The 23,802-nt window shown below is 36.2% G+C and overlaps 1 protein-coding gene across 1 annotated transcript; it reads left to right on the forward strand.

Annotated features, from left to right (window-relative positions):
- The first annotated feature begins 99 nt into the window (after positions 1-99).
- On the forward strand, positions 100-13,700 carry LOC112052793 (histone-lysine N-trimethyltransferase SMYD5). The gene is made up of 7 exons (XM_024092018.2): positions 100-261; positions 346-473; positions 1,244-1,480; positions 2,029-2,266; positions 3,375-3,552; positions 4,210-4,424; positions 8,962-13,700. The coding sequence occupies exons 1-7, from the start codon at positions 223-225 to the stop codon at positions 9,079-9,081; spliced, it is 1,155 nt and encodes a 384-aa protein (XP_023947786.2). The 5' UTR covers positions 100-222; the 3' UTR covers positions 9,082-13,700.
- Positions 13,701-23,802: the final 10,102 nt, after the last annotated feature.

Raw genomic sequence — 23,802 nt, forward strand, 5'->3', positions numbered from 1 at the left:
AGCGCCAGTGCGCTATTTCTGAACGATACATTTAGCCACTGACGTCTGAACTCTGACGTTTTTTTACATATTTTTTGACAAGTTGTCATTGTCATTTGTCAAATTATAATTTTTAGAAGTCGAGTCGGTGCATTTTTATAACCTTTGCTTTTGTAATTTTGAAAAATAACTAAAATTACACTTTCTCATAAAATTAGAGTTGGCAAGATTCAATAAAAAAATATGGAAGGCTTTGAAGTAAGGGTTTCGAATACCAAGAAAGTAAGTGATTGATTTTTTTCTTCTGTAGTTACGAAAGACATGATTTGTGCAATGCGGCGTTTATTCATTTTTATGTATTTGTAGGGAAAAGGTCTGTTTGCGACGAAGCAATTCAATGAAGGAGACGTGATATTGTCCGAGGAACCGCTGGTGTCGTGTCAATTTGCGTGGAATGCCGCTTATAGGTATTTGGCGTGTGATCATTGTATGAGGTACGATAATCATTATATATATTTTTTTGATATGTAAATTTTAACCTGGGACAGGCTCTTGCCTGGTTCTTATAAAGTAGAATAAATTTGTACCTCTCCTAAGTAAGAGTGAGGTACAAGTTAATATAGTCTAGACTGCATGCATAAATTAATAAGTCAAGCATACTTTTCATTGAATAAAAAACGTCGAACCGTTTTGCTTGTGTGTCTATGAAGTGAAGAAAAGTGTCACTGAAAAGTGTTTAAAAGTTACATCTTGATTTGTGCTTTTTTCATAATAATTGTAGCCACATCTTCTGAATCTAGAACCAATATTCCCATACCTTCGATTTAGCTAGAAAGAATATATTAGAAGTTGGTCTGACTATAGACACAACAGACAGAGTAAACCTATGACTTCTCTTGGAAGTTGGAAAGTTTAAAAGTCTATGGGGTCAGGGTGCCTTTTGGCTGTCTTCAGGTCACGGCTTACAACTATAGCAAAAATATTACCCTCCTTCCTATGCAGTCGGGTAAAAAGTGAGGAACTTTGTTCCAAAAGTAAGATTTGCACACAGGCAAAGTTAATCGTCAGCTAGTATAATGATATAATTTTTTCAGTTTTACACACAATTAGAGTCACGCTAACATCCATGCTAAACCATCTTCTGGAAGTAAAGACTTAATTTAAAGTTCTCACTTCATGTATCCAAAAAAATCCTCATTAAATTATGAAACTTAGCAATCTTGTTATTGTCAATAAAATCAAAACTTTTTAAATGTTATTTCAGGCCCCTAGAAACCCCAGAACAAAATGTAAGGCGACTCTCAGCAAAGCCTGATATAGTTCTGCCGCACTCAAATTGCTTTGAAACTGATCTACTGAATATCACAAGCTGTAACCAATGTGGTATACTGTATTGTTCTGAAGAATGCAAGGATGTGTCTTATGAGAAGTATCACAGAGTTCTCTGCTATATACAGAGTGAGACGCAACATCCAGCTAATGTGTTGTTGGAAACTTGGAAGTAAGTTTAAATTCATGTGTTTCATCATTATTAATATCAGCCTATAATACAGCCTTAAATAACTAGGCCTCCCACATAAGATTGGGATTACGGCTTAGTCCCACGATGCCTAACTATGGCTATGTAGTTAGTCTGTAGGCCATAGAAGTAAGTCCGAGAGGATTACCAGCAAAATCTCTTTATGACTTGCTTAGAGACCTTGGCCTCTCTAGAACTGCAGCAAGTCTATATTAGAACAGGTATCCAAAGCTGCTCTTATTGGATCTTACCAAATTTGGCTAGGCAGGGAGAACGAGCAGAGGATGGGAGTGTTGATCGATCATCAAGAAATTCCTTAACCCTACATCCAGTAGTCACAACTTCCTGCACAGTGAATCCATTATTATGAATATTAATTTAATAATAAAGAAAATTTATTATAGTATAAAAGTGTATGTCAGTAAAGATCATACATAACAGTTATAAAGCAGAAAGGCATTGTCAACTGTGTCACTTAAATACTACATGCTAGGAATATCTATTAAAAAATAAATACATTTTTATTTCAGACAAATCCACTATCCACCAGAGACAGCGAACATAATGCTTCTTGTAAGAATACTAGCGTATATCCAACAGCATTCAGACCCTGAGTCAGCGGCCGCTACCATCAAACAGTTCTGTCACAGGACGGTGAACGAGGATGCTGAGTTGGTACACAAGTTGCTGGGCGATGAGTTCTCAAGTCAGATTAGTACATTGAGGGAGATGACTGCTAATGTTATAAGTGGGGAATATATACAGGAGGTACTTAGTTTTTTTTTGTAATAATTGAGAGAACAAGCTGATGGCTTATGTGATGGTTAGTGGTCAAACCGTCTGTCGGGCATGATGGTCTACATTTCAACCATTTCATGACGTTACAAAATATAACAAATCCTTACAAACAGAGTGTTTGATAAACATATTAGTTTACCAAGTAACATTGTGACGTCACAAAATGGATGACAGCGTTTTTGACTTTTAGAAAATTTGAAAAAATACGTGATTTTTAAATAAAGAAATCCTTAACTTTTATTAATTAATAACTATATATTTCCAAATTATATGCGAAATTAATATTGTTTATATTAATATGACTACCTACCCTATGAATGGTTATGGTATGCTATTGCCATCTTGGACTTTTGTAGATCTATAAAAGAAAAATGATATTCAATTATGCATTGTTTTGTTATACCTTGAAGGGTCAAACTTTTGATGAACAGTCCCAGGTAGTTAGTCCCAGGTAGTTTTTGACACTAAACATTATAATCATATTATTTCAACTGATTTATGTATTTCAATTGATTTTTTGTTGAAACTTTGACAAATGATGAGTACCTAAATCTTCCTCTTTTAAATATTGGATAGAAGCAGGCGTTACTTTGCGGAAGTTCATCATGATTATATAATGATTTATTTATTTTGCTATCATCCGCGAAAATTCGGCGAACCCATGCGACAACGTCACCCAGGTCCGACAAAATACTCTCTACGTACGTTTCAACCCGAAACCAGAGCATCCTCAGGAGATGTTGACTCTACAACGTGCAATTGCACGTTGTAAAACGTACGTAGAGAGTATTTTGTCGGACCTGGGTGACGTTGTCGCATGGGTTCGCCGAATTTTCGCGGATGATAGCAAAATAAATAAATCATTATATAAATCTTCCTCCACCAATGCGCTGGACTGACCAAGTAATAACCGCTCTCCATGGATAACTCCACGAATGTGCTAGGAGAGCCACACTACGGGAGGAATGGCGACAGATAGTGAGGCTTGCCACCGCACTCAAATGACGACCACTACCACTCTGTCAAGAGTGTAACGACAAAGAAGAAGAAATCTTCCTCATTAGTGAAAATGTTTCAGTTCCTAACACCGGAAGGATTCTGTTCACTGATGGCTCTAGTGGGCACCAATGGCCAGGGCATCGGCACAAGTCCTCTTGCGCTGTGGGTCAACTCAGTGTCAAACTTGACAATGTCAGACGATGAGAAGCAACAGCTACATATGTTTATTGACAAACTCTATCAGTATGTGGAAGAAGGTTTGTATAGAATTTAATTTGCCTATTCAAATTACAATTGCTATATTTTGTATAAATAAGCGATTTAAAAAAAAGAGGTTCTCAATTTGAAATGTACGTTTTTTTTAATGTTTGTTACCTCATACTCGTATCTTCGTGATTTAATAACCAATTTTGAAAATTCTTTTTTTGTTTGAAAGAGATTCCTCGAGATAGGTCCTATTTCATTTTCTTGAAAATTGGTTTAGTAATTTTGTGTTAAAATCTTAATAACTGAAATATGTCTTTGAAGTTAGTTCCATTTTTATGTTGAAAAAATTATTATCAATCGTGAAAGTCAGTTAAAAAAGTATAAACTCAAAAGAGAAAAAACTGGGATTTTTTCTTTCACTAATTTATCAGCAAGTAACTTAGGGTTTATTTTGTCATAGAAACTATGTGATTTAAAATTCAGAGTCTGCTAGTGCTATAACATCCATATATTGGAGATTGCACTTTATAATAACTAAACATAGGCTATCATAGGCATAGGCTAGTGGTCCTTCACTCCCCACCACTCAACCCCTCTGCCAGCGCGCATCGCGCCGCCGCTTCGCAGTTTGGATCGTGCCGCGTTGCAAGAGTTTTAGCCGTGTCTCATAATCAATTAATATAAACAAAGTGTTATATTAATTACAGAATCTGGTCAGTTCCTCAACACAGAAGGTTCTGGACTGTTCCTGTTGCAGAGTGCTTGCAACCACAGCTGTGCACCCAACGCTGAATCCTCATTTCCTTACGGCAACCACAGGATAGAGTTGAAAGCTATAAAGACCATCATGCCCGGGGAGGAGATATACATCAGTTATTTGGATGAGTGTGCATTGCAACGATCGAGACATTCAAGGCAGAAGGTAAATTTTTAATAGGGATGATGACAGTTGACAGTTTTTTAAATTGTATATAAGTTAAGAGTATGTTAATAGTAAAGCAATTTTGTAAAAGTAACAGGGTATCTGCGATTGGAGGAGGCTTTTACCCTCAGGGGGTCCATATAAAAACTTTAATTAAAAAAAAAACGAAAAAACTTGTAAATATTAAATTTAGATATAAAAATAAATAAAATAAAATAGCCTTTTATTTTGAACAGCTTTTGGTTACATGAGTGTTGTTTGATTTAATTGATTATATTATGTCCCGCTGTTCAAAGTGTCTTCTGACATAGGCCTCCTCCAGCTGCTTCCACTGCACCCTGTCAGCCGCAACTCTGGTCCAGCGTGGCCCCAGGGTTAGGCGGATGTCGTCCTCCCACCTTCTTATTGGACGTCCACGTTGTCTGGTACTGTCCCTTGGGTACCAGAGTGTCACCTGCTTGCTCCATTTATCGGTTGTGCAGCGCAACATGTGTCCCGTCCAACGCCATTTCAAGAGGTCGATTCTAATGAGAACATCAGCGAGTTTTGTCCTATGTTTTATCTCACTTGAGGTGATCCTGTCCTTTAGTCTTATACCCAAAATACTTCGTTCCATTGCCCTCTGACACTTAGCTAACTTTTCTCTATGTTTTTGTGTCAGGGACCAAGTTTCGCTTCCGTATGTTATACAAGGGAGTATAGACGTATTGAAGGTTTTCCTCTTAATGGACATATTTATTTCTTTGCTTTTCATTATTTCCTTTAGTGACCAGTATTTTCTCCACCCACTAGCAATTCTCTTGTTTACTTCTTTTGACATTTGGTCTATAGAAGCAATTATCTGACCCAAATACACATACTCTTGTACATACTCGAGCTTATTTCCATCCAGAACTATATCAACCTCTTTTGAGTTAGTCATTAGTTTTGTTTTTGCAGTATTCATTAAAAGGCCTACTTCTTTACTTTTACTGGCTAAAGACTGTACCATTATTTGTATTTTATATGGGTCCTCTTCCAGCAAGATGAGATCGTCTGCAAATCTCAAATGATTTAGGCGGCGGCCATTTATATTCAGACCATATTCAGCCCAGTCAAGGCGTTTGAAGATATTCTCCAGCACTGCAGTAAACAAATTTGGTGACAGTGGGTCCCCTTGTCTAACACCTCTGTCTATAGGAAATGGGCTACCTATCGTTTCCAGTTTTATACTTCCTTTGCTTTGTCTGTAAATGTTTTGCATGACATTTATGTAGCAGATGTCCACTCCTTGCTGTTTTAGTGTTGACCAAATGTAGTTGTGATTCAAGCTATCAAATGCTTTAGAGTAGTCTACGAAAATTATATAAACAGGCTTTTGGTACTCTTTGCTCTTTTCTAAAATTTGTTTGATTGTGTGAATATGGTCGATTGTGCTGTAGTTTTTTCTAAATCCAGCCTGCTCTATAGGCTGATTCTCGTTCAGTTGTTGTGCAATTCTTTCTAGGATAACTTTTGCGAAGATTTTGTAGATGTTCGATATCAAGCTTATTGGTCTGTAATTGCTGATGTCTTCCTTAGGTCCTTTTTTGTGCAGAAGAATTATGTGAGATTTACCCCACTGCTCTGGAATCATGCCTGTGCTAAGAATGTCATTGAAAAGTTTTGTTAGAATCGGAGTCAATTCTTCAGCTGTACCTCTTAACAGTTCGTTTGGTATTTTGTCAGGTCCTGGAGCTGTTTCCATTTTTTGGGAATAGATAGCTCTCTGTACTTCTGTCTTGAGTATGGGTGGTATGTCGTTGTTTATATTTGTTGGCTCCGAGTTTATTTCTGAGTCTTCGTCCTTGTCTGCCTTTGAGTAAAGATTTCTGTAATATTCCGTAGCTATTTTCTGAATTTCTTTCCGTTTTGTCTCAAGGCCTGAATTATTGCTTTTCAGTTTGGGAATCCATTCCTTTCCATGGTCCTTTAAATCTTTAAATGCCTTTTTGGTACCGCCTGTTTTTTGAATTGTATATTCTAGTTTTGTTATTCGCTTTAATTTCCTATCTTTCCTCATACTTTCTCGTATCTGTTTACTAAGTATGGCGATGCTTTTTCGGTCTTTGTTTTTCTTTGATATTAGTAATTTTCTTTCTTCCAGTAACATGATTGTTCTATCACTAAATTTGTTGTTGTTTTTGATCATGTTTGGTTTCAGTGTCGTTTGGATATGTGTCAGTTTTTCCTCTAAATGGTTATATTTTTCATGGACACTTTTATCGGAATTTACAATATCAATAAGAGTTTTGATATCAGATGGGTTAGTTATTTTTGCGTATTCTTCAGGTGGCAAAGTGTTGGTATTGGTTATAGATCTTCGTGAGTTTTTTGAAGGGTTCACCTTGAGAAAGCTACGCACCATGCGGTGATCGGTGTTAAAATTTAAATTTTGTATGACATGTGTGTCATTGAAATGTTTGACTTTGTTAGTGATGATGAAATCAATTTCATTTTTGGATTTTCCATCTGGAGATATCCAGGTCCACTTGTTTCTTTTCTTTTTATTGAAAATCGAATTGAGTAGTGCCAAGTTGTTTTGTATTAGAAAATCTATTAATATGTATCCATTAGGACTCCTCTCTCCATAGCCATACTTACCGAGTACATGTTCTTCCCCTGGTTCTCTTGTAGTGCCTATTTGTGCGTTAAAATCGCCCATGACAATGAGGTTATTATTGTCATATTTTCTTATTATGTCTGATAGCTTGTTATAAAAGTCCTCAATGTCTTGTTTAGGTGTTGTTTCAGTTGGGGCATATACTTGAACTATGGTCCATATTTTTTTGTATCCAGGTAGTTTAATGTTGAGTACTGCCATTCTGTCTGATATGCCAATCAGCTCTAGAATGTATTCCTTTAATGACTTTTTGATAAGGAATCCGACACCTCTTTTACCAGCGATTGTGCCTTTTTGAAACAATATGTAACTTTCTCGTTCTTCTATCTTCTCATCTAGTCTTCTCATTTCGCATATGCCTAAAATGTCATAGTGTATGTTTTCTAATGCTTTTTCTAGTTCGGCTAAGCTTTCTTCTGTTCTTAACGTTCTAGTGTTAAGGGTTGCAATTTTAATTGTTGTGCGAGTTTTGGTTTCAGTTGGAGGGGTGTGGTCTAGTACTCCCGCGGGGACCAGCCGTGTTGGGAGACAATTGGTTTGTTGTTGTGAAGGTTGTTTTTTGCTAGTTTCTCCGGTTTTTCTACATTTTGGATTGCTTGAAGTTGTTGTTGGTTTTATAATGGTGACGTTCGGGTTGCTGGTTTCCGCTCTTAGTTTTTTGAACCTGAAATAGGGTTTGACCGTGAATGGCTTGTGGTCGCTGTTATGTTGATTTTATTAATTTTGGCGGGAGCTGTTGTTTCGTTCTGTTGTTGAGGAGAGCTTGTTGGTATTCTTTTCCTTTTTTCACTTTCTTTGGTGATGTGGGATTTTTCTCTCACTACCAGTTTGTCATATCGAATGAACGCTATTTTCCCCTTCTTTATTTGTTCTTGTTGTTTAGCTTTAAGTTCTTTTCTGATTTGTATAACCTCTTTGGGGTAGTCCTCTGTGATATAGATATTCTCAGGCAGGTCTTTATTACTGCGAAGCAGTTCTTGTTTCCGCCAAGCCAATGTGAGTGTAATTAAGATGGGTCGTATTTTTTGCTCATCCTTCATTCCTAGACGTCTGGCATTGCTTATTTCCCATTTGTCCCACTTTTCAGATCCCGTATCTTTGTTGATGTTGTTGAGGAATGCGATAATTGATTCTAAAAGTTCAGTAAAATCTTTCTCTTTTTCTTCGATTCCATGTAAGACTATGTTGTTTTTCCGGACTTCACGTTCGAGACTATACACTTTTTTATTCAGCACAGAGACATGGTTTTTCAGCTTTACATTTTCCTCCAATATAGGTTTTAATTTTTCGTCAATAGAAAGCGACAAATTATTAAAACTTTCTGTTAGGATTTTCGCTTGTATCTGAGAGTCCCTTTGCATTTCACACATTTTATCTAGAAGCACTTGCATTTTAGCATCCATGGTGTTGTTTTTCTATTTTTCTGCTATTGGTAGATTTATCCTTATTTATCAGATTAAATTTAGATAAACAACTTTATTTTTTATACATGTAATTTAAGATTATGTATTAGTTTTTAGGTTTATATGTAATTAAATAAAGCTTTATTATTGTTATTATTAATAGTAAAGCAATTTTGTAAAAGTAACAGGCTATCTGCGATTATTACTTTCGGAGCTACAGGGATTTAAAGAGTCAGGTTTGCGGCACAGCCGCGGATCCCTGAAAAACGCCACATCCAAAATGGTAGTAATTTTATAGGCAAAAGCAATATAAATTTTCTTAATTCTCTGCGTGTGTCCCAATCTGCATTGGGCCAGCGTGGTGGACTATTGGCCTAACCCCATTCTGAGATGAGACTCGTGCTCAACATTGAGCTGAATATGGGTTGATAATGATTGTAGATGGTCATAAAGATATCTGTGGTTCTAAGCAGAAGTTTGGTTAATTTTCCAGGAGTTAGCAGAGAACTACTTGTTTGTTTGCTGGTGCGAGCGGTGCGTGGCTGCCAGCTCCGAGCCTGACTGCAGCAGCGAGGAGGAGATGAGTGAAGAGGAGGAGGACGCGGACGACTGATGCTCCAACATCCTCGCCCTGTGTCTGCTGGGCCTCTGATAGACTGCATGAAGTGAAGTGAAAGTGATAGACTGTGAAGTGAAGTGAAACTCTGATAGACTGTGAAGTGAAGTGATAGTGAAGTGAAACTTTAGTTAAGGGACAAAACTCATTATAACGCTCAGACCTACGTTTTAAAGGTTACGTAACATAAACACCACGTCTCCGGGCAAGTTTAACGCGCGCTTAGCCTCAGTTACCGTAGAGGAGCCGATGAGGGGATTTTTGCAGTTACTCGAGCGCGGCAGATAAACATAAGCCACTATATCTTGCACGTTGTTGAGTACCTCCACCAAGTATGAGCCCTTAATATTGGTAGATATGTTTATTGTTTAGGGCTACCAAAAAAAAAACTAACTTCAGAAATACTCAACCAGAACGTCAGATAAGGATAAAGTAGGTTAATTACTTAAAGGTGTGCATCTCGAACATCTAATGATTTGAGCGTAACATACTGGAATGGGAGGGTCCCAAAGAAACAAAATAAAACCTTTATAATTTAGTTCTCGAGTTACAAGTGCAATTGATTTTTTACTTATTTTGAAGGAAATAATCTCTTAATTAATCACTAAAATTTTTTAACAATTTCAGTTAGCAAAAATAATAAAAATTGCTTTTAAAGTCTGTACTTTTTTTTCCACCGCTAAAAGCAAAAAAAGTTAGGTAATAATTCCTATCATTTAATCTACCAAATGCAATCTGTGCCCATAACGCTTTAGTAACTGCAGATTTATCATCCCGGGCTCCCCTACTATTACGTTAAGTATGATTTGAGAGCTGGTGGACATTCTTGAGTAGGTATTTGGGGCAAGTCGAAAGATTGTCCGGTGTCGCTGGGTAGACAGTGAGGTTATAATGAGTTTTGAGCATAAAAGTGTAGTATATTATGCTGTTTAAAAACATTATTTTCAATACAGGGTGAGTTTATGAGACAGCCATTGTACTAGCAAGTATGATGAATTAAAGTGTTAAGGAGGAGATATGTTTATGCATTGGCATTTATATATTTTAAGACATCAAACTGATTCATAATCATTAATTTGTCATGAAGTTTAAATTAAAATACTTTTGATGAAAACATAGGCACTTATGGGAAAAGGTCTATCTAACTTTTTCTATAGATGTTTTATTTATTAATCATTATGGTGTTCAATTCCATTCAATTTTTTGATTTTATGGCTTGCTGCTGTACCAACTGGGTACAATTTTCTTCACGAATGTCACGTGGTAAGGAAGACAAACTTTCAGAGGTTGATTGGTAAGGTAGGAATCAAGAATTGATTAATATCCAGCTTAATTTTCACACTATAAATAGCAGATTTTTTTTTGTTAGCGTATTTAGTCACATTTCTAAAAAAAAACACAAAATTAATATGTTGCTTTGATTGTAATTGTAAGGTGACAGGACAAGAACTAAAAGAATGTCAGCAAAACAGAAATACATTGTTAAATTATTTAGAATGAAATATAGAAATTGTTGTTTAGCAATCGTTCACACATATTCCTTCCCATAATCTTTAACGATTTGTCCATTTTAAAGTAGGCTACGATGGATGTAATATAAGTGAATCAGCCATAACAAGCGACATAATAAACTGTTTAGACCAATGATATTTATACTAGAGATATGGCACTAGCACGTCGAAACTGAGGCAGACAAGAGACGTGATAGCCCAGTGGATATGACCTCTGCCTACGATTCTGGATGATGTGGGTTTGAATCCGGTCATTTTAAGAAATTAAATATCACATGTCTCAAACGATGAAGGAAAACATCGTGAGGAAACCTGCATACCAGAGAATTGAGAGAGAGAATTGCGTGTGTGAAAGTCTGCCAATCCGCATTGGACCAGCGTGGTGGACTATTGGCCTAACCCCTTCCATTCTGAGAGGAGACTCGAGCTCAGCAGTGAGCCGAATATGGGTTTATAGCGAAACAACGGAAATTATTTAAACAATTAATACCTAAATATTGTCTACAATGTAGACTTGTGAAGAATTTATAATGTAAGTAAACACAAAATTGTGCATGTGTATTGTGTCCGCTCAGTGGAATAGCTCAGTTCGGATCACTTTTTGCAGTGGATTTGTGGGCACATAACACATCTATAGTATAAAATATTGTTGGTTTTAACTGTATTTATATTCCATAAAAACAGCGTACATAAGTTGTTCCAGATGCTTAGCGGACTGCAACTATTTGACAACTATATAAAAATGATAATTTTATACTATAGATTGGTTATGTTCCTACAAAATCATCGCAAAATGTGATCCGAATAATAGGCTACAACACTGAGCGCACAAATGTCTTTAATTCCATTATATATTTATGTAAATTAGTTTTTACACTTCCTGAACTCGACATTATAGACGATATTTAGGTATTATTTGTTTAAATAACATTCATAGTTGACCACAACTAACATTGAGTTCTGTATAAATTTCCTCTTTTGAGCGCCTCATTTTTCATGCGCTAGTAACACATCTAACAGTATTTAATATCATTGCTATTTGACATAATTCAATGAGCCGATCGATTGTTAATGATATTGAGACGACATTAAGTACAATATATTGTGTCGTTGGTTATACCTGGTGTACCTTAGGCTTATATTAGGCTTAAATAAGTTAGTAAAGGGACCTAGACATAAATACGGCCTAATTTCTCTATCGAATTAATTATTATAAAATAGTGGATATCATAATTATAGCTATTTTTCTTAAAAAAATAAAAAATATATATGTAATAAAATGTAAAGTGGTCGAAATAGTTGGAAGGCACATATTTTAGATGATGGTGATAAATTTTAATAAATTCTTATTATAGAGGTAAAGTGTATGATATATGAGGTTGTAGATGGTAATCTCTGGAACCGATTTTGAAAATTCTTTTACCAATAAAAAGCTACATCTTCAGTGAGTAACATAGACTATATTTTATCCCCGTATTCAAAAGAACTACGCGAATGAAACAGAGGCATCTGCTAGTTATTAATAAACTGGATCGTCCGTGTAATTGTGAACTTTTGTTTTGTTGTCTATAAATAAACTTTTTAGCTTCATAGACACTATGTAATGTATTGAGATGCTAATAAATAGTACATTATGATATAAGTGCGTTAAGTTGAAAATTACAGCCAAGGCGATATTGCAGCTCGAGCCTAAGGCGAGAGCTATAGTATGGAAACAGCTGTTTTAGGTGCATTTTCAGACAAATGCACCAAAAACAGCTAGTATTACTAATAAAGTAAATTAATATTTTTGTGTTTCTGATACAGATAAATGGTTGTCATTTATTGTCAATATTATAATAATTAAAGAATGAAATGTTTTTTTATTATAGTTTATCTTACAAAGTGAATTTTATTCATAAAATGTTGAGCATTTTTCTGACATAAAAACTCTTTGCCAAGATATAAAAAAGTACCGTTCGTTATTAGACGGATGATAAAGGTAATTACATTACGACACATGTGCATTTTACTTTACATTACGGCACACGTGCGTTATTAGATACATTATTTTTTTGAAATTGGTGAAATAAGCGATACTTTACGAGCAAATGTGTTACAAAATAATTTACATTATGTATTGTATAGCTGTATTTATTGGGTAGGAACTTAGTAAAGTAAGGCTTATATTAGGCAGATTGTCAAATGGAACATAGACCAGAACCAGAATAAGAAATTAACAAATTGTAATTATTTTTTAATGATAGATAGTGGCCTCGCGAGCTACGAATCCATTTGAGCTTTATTTTCGTGGCATTTTGCAGTCTCTGCCACCACCAGTGGCGTGCATAAGGTTGCCGATCAGGCTATGGACTATTAAGACAAATTAACCAAACAGGAAAAATCTGCATTTCTTATGCATTAAAAAAAACATTTCTTAGGGTATGCAGTGCTTTAATGCATGTATGAAATGCACGCCACTGGCCACGCATAGTTGTGTTAAAACAAAAATTAATCTATAATATAAAATGTATATTGTATATTTTAATTACTATATATACTTATTTTATTACAAAAGAAAAACAGTAAGAAAGAAAATACAAGAAAACATAGTAAACAAATATGTGCAAAGGCGATCTTATTGCTTATAGCAAAATCTGCCTAATAACCTTTGGATAGTGGAATTTAATGTATTAATATGCTGGATAGTGCAAAAAAGATACACAGACAAATACTGCATGTTTTCCCACCACGCTGCCCTGGATTGGGGTGGGGTGGTTGGTCTAAGCTCCATATTATCATCTTATTAGGAAGAAGGCTTGGTCCAGTACTGTGTCGTTATAATAGGCTTATATAAATCAAGGGATAGGCCAATATGGATCTCAAACACAAAAAGGTCCTCTTTATTTGTCACACTGATTCTTTATAATTCATTCCTGAATTTATATAGACCTTAAAGCATTTCTTTATGAAGATAATATTTATTGTTGTTAATAACTCTCCTGTTTAGATATTAAAACAAGATATAATAATTATTATATTATTGTTTTCATGTTACTATAATCACTTAAAGTGTTTATGTTAATTAAAATCTTGACTGTTCGTAATAAAAGAATACTGAAATAATGTATGTTTTTATTATATTATTTATTTCAAATTAAATTCCAATTATTATTTTAGATAGTTCCAAAATCTGGGTAGGTAGATTAATCACCAATTTGAGGGTAGTAATGAAAAAGCCATCTTACCACTAAGATGCGAGCGATTGTTATCTATACTAATACTATACTAATACTATACTAATACTATACTAATACTATACTAATACTATACTAATACTATACTAATACTATACTAATACTATACTAATACTAATTAATATTATAAATGCGAAAGTATGTCTGTCTGTTACGTTTTCACGGCTAAACGTTTGAACCGAACAAGATGAATTTTCGTGTAATGGTAAATGGGACCTTGGAGCAAAACATAGGGTACTTTTTAACCCCCAAAATAAAAACAGAAGGGGGTGAAATAGGGGTTTAAAGTTTGTATGGCAAGTCCTTCATTTTTAGAGTTACAGATTAAAAAAAACGACGAAATATAATGTGATTTTTTTAATTCAACCCCTAAAGTGGTAAAATATGGGTTGAAAGTTTACATTGATTTCTACGCGGACAAAGTCGCGGGCGTCCGCTAGTTGTTCACAAATGTCCCTATTGTGATTGTTCGTAAATGTCCCTATCCTAATTATTTCATCTCGATAGTTCCATAGTCTGGGTAGCTACTCTTAGATTAATCAGCAATTTGAGGGTAGTAATGAAAAAGCCATCTTATAAATAATGTTTATAGACAATGAGAAAAATATCAATGGGGATGATGACTAGGTTTGAATATATTGATTTTTATGATACATTTGGGTAAATAAGGTCAATGTTAACTAATTTATACATAAAAAGCAAAGATTGTCTGGATATTTGCAAAATAAATGAGATTATAAAATTTCAAAATCTATTAAAAATATTTTATCGTAATTAGATGAAAATTCACACAGTTTTAGCTTCCTTACATTAAATGTGACATTTTTTAATATTTGAACTATAAGCATAAGCGCACAAATAACAAAGATATTAGTAATTTTGTTTGAACGCGCATACAAATCTAACGATCATTACATTGCGTATGACGTCATTAGTTCGAGCCATTTTGTATGGGCCGTTTTTCAGGGATCCGCGGCAGCGCCGCAAATCTGACACTTTAAATCCCTGTAGCTCCAAAAGTAATGATCGCAGATACCCTTTTACTTTTACAAAATTGCTTTGCTATTAATATACCTACTCTTAATTTAAATACAATTTAAAAAACTGTCATCATCCCTATTGCAGCACTATACTGCTCCTTTTTTTCTGATTGTGTAAGTGCCGTAAGCTCCTTATGGGACCTTAGCGGCGTCACCGGGGGGTTTGGGCGAGTGCAGAAGCATCGCCTGATGGGGCCCGAAGGCAGAAGCAGAGTAGATGGGCGGAACGACTCTCTAAGGGCGTCTCCTCTGAGACTCGGACCTCGGCTTAGAGGGCCTTACTGGAAGGGTGTTTTGGTCTGAGTGTATCAGTCCGGGCGCCCCCGAGATCGTGAGTTAAAAAGACCACGTCTGGGTGACGTCAGATTTCGGGGACCTTACTATACTACTACGGCGTAAAGCAAGTCAACTCGATGGCCTTATGACTTGGGTTTTTTGCATTTATCTATATATATTTTTTAACTTTTAAAAAAAAATAAAGATGCTTGGAGGCCGTTGGATCAGCTTCCACCTTCACACAGGAAGTAAAACTATAAGAAATGTAAACAGTAGGTAATTGTTATCAATTGTAAATTATAATACTGTATGACTTTTTCATTTCAAAAGAGCAACTGTTGAGTTTCTTGCCGGTATCTTCTCAGCAGAACCTGCCTTCTGAACCGGTGGTAGAATGTTTACAAATAGTCAACTGACGTGTCAAAAGTGCTTGTAAACTGAGCCTACTTATTGATTTTGAACTCTGTGGGGGCACCATTCCTACCAATCTATTTAATGATACTGAAAATGAAAATCTTCAGCAATATGTGACTACTTAAATGGTGAATAGGTAGGTACTACTGTATCTACTTCCCTTAACTTACAGTTAATATTAGGTAGGTACAGTGCCTACTATATTAATTTTACGTAGGTAAATATAAATATAAATATACTTAAACAATACACATCACTATCTAGCCCCAAAGTAAGCATACAGAGTAGCTTGTGTTATGGGTGCTAAGATAGTTGATATTATAATATTAATATACAATTATATACTACATATAAATACTTATATAATGTATAAATACACACAGACACTGGAAAACACCCATGCTCATCACACAAATATTTTCCAGTTGTGGGAATCGAACCCACGGCCGTGGATGCAGAAAGCAGGGTCACTACCCACTGCGCCACGCGGCCGTCAAACTAACTACTAGTAGGTACTTCGAAGAAACGAATTTTGTATCCAAGAAGGTACCTACCAATAGGGTAAGTCCCCAGAATAATTCCGCCGGACCCTAATTTCCTAAAAACAATTTCCAAACAACAAAAGAAACTTTACCGTGGGGCAGATAGCGTCAAAAGTGCAAATTCGCTGGGGCAAATTGAATTTTGAAAACAAACAGCGTTACGAAAATCGTCCTAAAACACTCTAATGCCATTATATTATACTCAGGACATCGAACGTTGATACGGAAAATTCAAGATAAACTTGTGCAACAATGACCATTACGATGTTCTTAATCGTCTTTTTGATAAGAAACTTCTTTAAAATAACATCTACCTAATAACCTAAGGCGCCTAACTACCATCAGCCGTATCAATGAAACGGGGCCCCCGGACTACCCCCCGGATATAGTTAATATATTATGACTAACATTATATAAAAAAACAGTAGGTACCTACTTACCTAATTTAAAATAAATAAGTTATGATATTGTTTATTTGTTAATAATCTTCTTCGTCTTCGTCACGAATGATCAAGTTTTAAAAAGAGCCAATTGTAACCGAAGCCTCATGACAATCATTAAGAGGAGGAAAATCGCATTTTTCGGGCATCTGCTAAGGGGATTCCTCTATGAGTTTCCTAGGTTGATCCTAGAAGGTAAGATACGCGGAAAACGTGCTCCAGGAAGACAGCGAAGAAAGTGGATGGATGATGTCAAGAGTGGACCAAGTTAACATACATACAGCATAAAAATATTGCAAAAGGCCGGAAGTGTTTTCTACACATGGCCGCCAAACTTCAGCTGGAAAAAGGCACCTGATGATAGTGCACATCGAGTAGGTATGGCTTTAGTATAGGACATAGGTACTACCCATTTGTCTTAGCTAAAACCGATTACTAATTTAGCTTTTTTGTCAGCTCGCGGTTTAGGTATGAGTACCTAGTAGGTAGGTACTTTGAGTTTACGTCTGTTGAAAGTTTTAGTGATATCTATCTAGGTAGCTAAATACAGAGCAGAGAGTTTGTAATTTGAAAAAAAAACACGAAGTCGAATGTGACGACTTGTCATTATTACCTACAAAAAAATCCTTCGTTATAATAAAAGCCCTTGTTCAAGTATCGAGCGTTACTTGGGTATAGCATAGTATCAGCAATAGCTAGGCAACTTTATTCGTAACTTTCCCGATGAATGAAAAACCGATGACTGATGCACCGTAATTCCCTGCATGCACGACTTCACACCCGCACAGTCTTTCCCCACGTCGCCCGCATGTCATGGGAGTGCAACGAACTTGCCAGACGGTAAATTATATAAAACGAATTCACGGACTTGTATAATACGGAACTTCATTATAGCCTACTTAAGTGAAGTGTATCTTTGTTATCTGTATCAACGACATGAAGTCATATTAAAATCCTTATTCATTTTATTTTTGCGGCCTCGTCTGCCGGAATTCCTGCGTCTTTGATCTAAGCAAAAAGATGGACGAAAATGCACTTCAACTGTCTTCATAAAAGGGGAAAAATATAATTTATTCACGAGATAATTTTCTCCCACCCCTTGAAGGAAACGTATAGGGTTGTCATGCATGTCATACAAAGATATTCAAGTACCTAAGTAGGTACATCTTTATGAGCCTACTTGCGGACGCCCGCGACTTCGTCCGCGTGTAATTCAGTTTTTCACAAATCCCGCGGGAACCATGGATGTTTCCGGGATGAAAAGTGTTAATCCAGAATAAAATCTATTTCCATTCCAAATTTCAGCCAAATTGCTTCAGTAGCCGCAGCGTAAAAGAGGAACAAATATACTTACACACACACAAACTTTCGCCTTTATAATATTAGTGTGATTATAACGGACTGTTTTAAGGTCAAGCCTTCCTGGCAGAGGGGTTATAGAACTTAGACCCGCCATACTCCAATGCGGATGTATTTGCCGAACGTTGTAGGTACCTACCTACAAAACATTTTGTTGTTGAACATAATTTGCAATTTGCATTAACAATAATGTTGAAATTATCTACCCCTTTTCTATAGACATATTCATCAGGGTGTTGCGGACGATTTCCCATAACTTCCAGGGTGACCACTTAAAGGAACCGGACATAAATAATATTTTATTAACTTTTATATGTTTTCAGATAAAGTACCTACCTACACACACCTATATTTGAAAACAAACCGACAATGTCACGTTTAAAAATACCTACGTATAGTAATATGAATACCTAAATAATACCCAATAAGTACCCATTACATTAATTACTCTACATGAATATGAAAAAAAAATTCACTGTAAAAGCATTTTTATGCAGTTTAATTTTTCATAGTAGGTATAAGCAATAAGGTCACAAAATGTCATTATAGAGGTTAATAATCAGGAGAACCTCCTGGATATTTAAAAAAAATATATTAATCAGAAAATTTAGTAAACAAAAACGCCAGTATTTCGCATATTTTTTAGTTGCGGAAAGCCGCGCTAGTGTGTTAGTTCGGGTATTTAAAAATACGTATTATACAAGCGAGTGACAACCCTAGGCAGTCAGTTGAAGTAGGGGTGGGAACGAATGAATGTTTGTTCTGCATAGAGCGGGCTTTACTGCTCTAATAGCTACAGCAGGACATTCAAATGTCTTGTAGCTGCTTGCATAACCTTTTCAAAGTTCTTACATATTCGTTGGTATAGCTTTAGTGTCTCTGTTAATTTGTTTACGAAATCGCGAGAGAATCTTGGTATTTTATAAGTGTTAATGTTGATGTAGGTACTCGTAGGTAATATGAAGCCACATTGTTTTTATTTCACCCGCCAAAAATAATTATTGTATTGATAAAAATTAAGTTCTTTTCAGTCATCATCAATATCAACCCATATTCGTCTCACTGCTAAGCTCGAGTCTCCTCTCAGAATGAGAGGGGTTAGGCCAATTAGTCCACCACGCTGGCTAAATGCGGATTTGCAGACTTCACACACGTAGAGAATTAAGAAAATTCTCAGGTATGCAGGTTTCCGCACGATGTTTTTCTTTCGTCGTTTGAAACACGTGATATTTAATGTCTAAAGAAGCACATAACTGAAAAGCTGAGGGCCGAAGTTACAGGTCACATCCATCGATCGTAGATCGTTAGATGGGGCTTATAGCGTCGCGAAATTGTCATTGGTTTCGCACATTGAGTACGTCACCACTTGTAACACATTTCTTTATTCATGTTGTGGCTTCTGTTTTTACACTTCCAAAATGAACACGAAGGCATAATTAAGGGATTCAAATAAAAAAACAGTAGCTAAATATTTTTTTAAGTCCACGTTCACTCACAGCATGCGCTTGTTACGTACTAATACTAAGATAATATGTGCGTGTTCGTCTTTGGGGAATGACAAAAAATTGTGCGTTCTTTAGTATGGAGGGCCCCATCTAACGATTTATATCGATGGTCACATCCATTGGGCTGTCGCTCTCTCCATATCCAAAACATAAAATTGACGTCATAGCGTCAAAATACATTCTGCGTCGACATAAATTTCCCGACATCAAACAAAATTGATATTATTTTATCCAAAACAACATGTTCCGTACAAATTCGATTTCGCCCCGGTTCAATGCACCAATCATCAAAATCAACAACGTTGTTAATGCAAATTGGTACGCTAACCCATTTATATTGATGTACCTACACGCACCGCGGGCAACTGTAGCCTGTAGCAAAGGTTTCTGTACACGTATAGGTACGGGAAACTATTTATTTTTCCTTCTTTCCTTCACCGTTCAGTGAGAATCAGAGAAATGACAAACTTCGCAATGGTCTGTTATTGCCATATAAGCCTTTTATATTTAACGTTTGCTAGTTAAGCCTTTTCAATGAAATATATTAAAAAGATAAATATGAAATAGAAGACATATACAATACAATACAATACATACACAATGTAACCTTTTTCTGTACTATAACTTGAAAAATCGTGCAGTTGTGCCCTATAGGCTTATGCTATCTCTGTTTACTTTGTTGCTAAAAATACACCAAAAATTACGCAGTCTTTTTTTCCTGATTGCAAATATGTATATAACTCAATTTAAAAAATGTTAGTTGTGCCCATCTTAATTAAGACGGCAGTGTCGGTATCTACGTACCTAATCCAGTATATGCAAGACGCGATACCACCACCGTCTTAGTTCTTTATCAGGAGTGCCAGACATTACAGAGATCTACAGCGCTACGAAGCCAATATCACTAGGACACTTACCTACTTAACGGGCCCGCAAAACACAGTACGAATGAACATGGGACTAAAATGCAATAAACTGAAAAGTTGCAGAAAACTGAAAGTGCATGCCCCGGCTTAGAACCTACGCCTACGAGGCAGAGGTTATATTCACTGGGCTATCACGGCTGACCGTAACACGGTGTGGGTCACGGGTTCGAATAACGTTCATATATTTTCTGAAGTGCAATAAGCTAACCGTTAACCGTAAAAATAAACCAAAGAATAGATTTTTCAATACCATCAAAACCAAGAGAATTATGATGAGTGACATTACCTACCTAAGGTACGTCCAATGTTCAATTCTAAATCTCTGCTAATATTATAAAGCCTAAGAGTTTATTATTGCCACGTAGGTATGATTTGAAAAAATATTTCAGTGTTAGATAGCCCATTTATTAAGGAAGGATATATTAACTCCGTATCACTACGGGAACGGGAACCACGCGGGTGAAACCGCGCAGCGTTAGCTAAGTTATCTATATTTCGTAGCGTGACAGATGCTTCAATGGTCCTTCGTCTGAATCAAATACAAACTGTTTCTTTTATCATCCTTTTAAATATAAAACGACGAAATAATTCGCAGAATAATTAATTCAAAAAAACCGCAGCGCTCGGCCGTAATAGAATTTTTCATTAGTAGAAATTTTCCGTTTGGACCGAGAGACTCTTGGCTAATTCAATAACCGGACGACAAAAGGGCATTTGAGCATCAAATTCGTCAATTATTCGCAACCCGCTCGGGGGCCAATATTCGGATCACAATTAAATGCTAGTCGTTTCTTCAAAGAAAAGGGGGTCGTTTTAATTTGAATTTAGTCCTCAGATGTTTCCGTGTATGCCATTCCATGTACATTATGTACATAATCGGGAGTGTTCTCTGTTACATCCACATGGACGTAACAGTTTTGGGATAGAAGAAAACTGTTAATAGATTTTATATAAAACGATAATCATTACACAATTAACCATGTAGGTATGTTATTTTTTTTAAGAAAATTCTGAAGTTTTCCGAAGGCCGTCTTTTCGTCCAAATTATGTGTGTAAACAAAGCGTGTAGCCCTTGCCAGTGATGATATAATATGGCAGTGGGGCACATACTTAGTTCCAAAAACCAATGGATCAAGGAACAATGATCCCAAGGAGTTGGATTGGCGACCCTGCACCGGAAAGTGTACCTAACAACCTCTCACACTTAGTGAGAGGCTAATTCGGTTGACGATATAAAACGTTCCATAGTGAGTCACTGGTTACAGGCGGCTCTGTGCTTAATGATTAGGTGTCCCTAGGGACTTTGACTCCGGCTCCGTTAAGTCGGAACTTTCAATCATTGTTTCTTTACTTCGGTTCCGACTTCGGCTCCGACACTTTTAAAGCGGAGGTTTTAATCGGAGGTCGAAGCATAATATAGTCCTAAGTCCAGCAGGTGGACGTGAACCGATTTAGGTATAGGTGATAGGAAATGAAGAAAAAATATTTAGAATCACAGATGTTAAGGCTCGTGTGCTTTGAATTTCACCGCTGTCATAGTGTATTATTCAGACGTAGGCAGATCTATATATATGTATATAGAAATACTAGCTGCGCTCCGTCGTGCTACCTGCAAAAAATAAGTATGTGATTTATACGGGATAAAAAGTAGACATAATAATATGCAGGTTATAATATATCCATTCCAAATTTCAACTAATTCGGTTCAAAAGACGCGGCATGAACATTCATACCACCATAACCATCAGTTTTTCAGAAATCTCGGGAAACTACGGATTTTTCTGGGACGAGTTAATCAACTAACTATGATAACTTTAAATTTCAACTAAATCGGTTTAGTACCTACTTGCGGTATTAAATAGTCATACAGAACAAACATCCATACAAACTTTTGCGTTTATAATATTAGTAGGATAAAAGCGAAAGGTCACGAAATATGGAAAACCGCTTGACGTACAAAGATGAAATTTGGCAGGGAGGTAGCTAATAGTTAGTTACACTAAGTACGGATTTTACAAGACACAGACTAAGGATGTCTAAAAGCAGACGAAATCGCGGGCATCCGCTAGTAATATTATAAATTCAATTTAGAGTTATGTAAATTGATACGTTTATTCGCTATATACGGGTAAATAATATACCAGTCAACACTAAACAGTTATGTGAAGGATAAAGGTAATCGTAATCTAACCCCCGTCTTTGTATACAGGGTGTTTTCAAATTCCATCAGATCAAAGAGATATGTATCCTGATAACAAGGATGGGCTCAGAAAATGAGCTCGCCTGACCGCTCAAGGCTAATGGGGTATATCGAAATCATACGGTAAGTAAATATTGGATATGAGGGGAATTCATCATTAAAATAAGTAGGAGGTAGTATTTTTGGTTGTGCCTAAATAAAAATAAATCGAGTGTTTTATACATTTTAAATTTTGAAGTATCGTTAAGTATGTAAGTTTTTTTTTATTCTCTACAAGTTAGCCTTGTTAGTTACAATCTCACCTGATGGTAAGTGATGATGCAATCCAAGATGGAAGCAGACTAATTTGTTAGGAGGAGGATGAAAACCCACACACCTTTCGGTTTCTACACGACATCGCACCGGAACGCTAAATCACTTGGCGGTACGTCTTTAAAGGTAGGGTGGTAACTAGCCACAGCCCTCCCACCAGCCAGACCTGGACCAATAAAGAAAATCTTAATTGGCCCAGCCGGTAATCGAACCCAGGACCTTCGTTTTGTAAATCCACCGCGCATACCACTGCGCCACGGAGGCCGTCGAAAAAATGCCGTTAAAATAGACTGCTAATAATGGTAATGATGAAAAGTAGTTTCGGAATTTTTTCCGTTAAATCTTATACCGGGAAATTGTGAAAGAAAATGTACTCGGTACGTTACGTACCTATGTTTTAACTTTTACTGTTATCGCTGTACCCAGAAAACTATTTCCGAAGGAGGCTCCCAGTAAATTGGAAAGCCTCTGCCAGTATAACGTTTTTCGCGTGGAGGCGGTGAAATAAAAACAGGGAAATGAAAATAGGTTAACCGGACCCTCGGGTACGAACGACTGGAGGATACGTTTTTGTATCAACTTAGCCGGCAGTGGTTGTAAACATTTGGTAAACGAAATCAGTACTACTCTGCCCAATTATTTTTTTACTCTATTAAAAACATTGATATAAAATACAAGTATTTTCGAGTAGTCTCGCGTTGCCTCTCTACACATGAGCGAGACACTATTTTATATTTTACTTGCTGACGCCGCGCGTTCTGCCGCGTGGTTCCTGTTTCCGTAGGAATACGGAGATAATATAGGTACATCCTATAGCCTTTCTCGATAAATGGGCTATCTAACACCGAAAGAATTTTTTAAATCGGACCAGTAGTAAAAAGTCGTTTGGCAGTTAGGTAGTATTACTATGAACATAGATTTTTATCAGCAGATCAGATATTTAGAACAATTATTGAG

The sequence above is a fragment of the Bicyclus anynana genome, chromosome 13, assembly GCF_947172395.1.
Source record: "Bicyclus anynana chromosome 13, ilBicAnyn1.1, whole genome shotgun sequence".
NCBI lineage: Eukaryota > Metazoa > Arthropoda > Insecta > Lepidoptera > Nymphalidae > Bicyclus > Bicyclus anynana.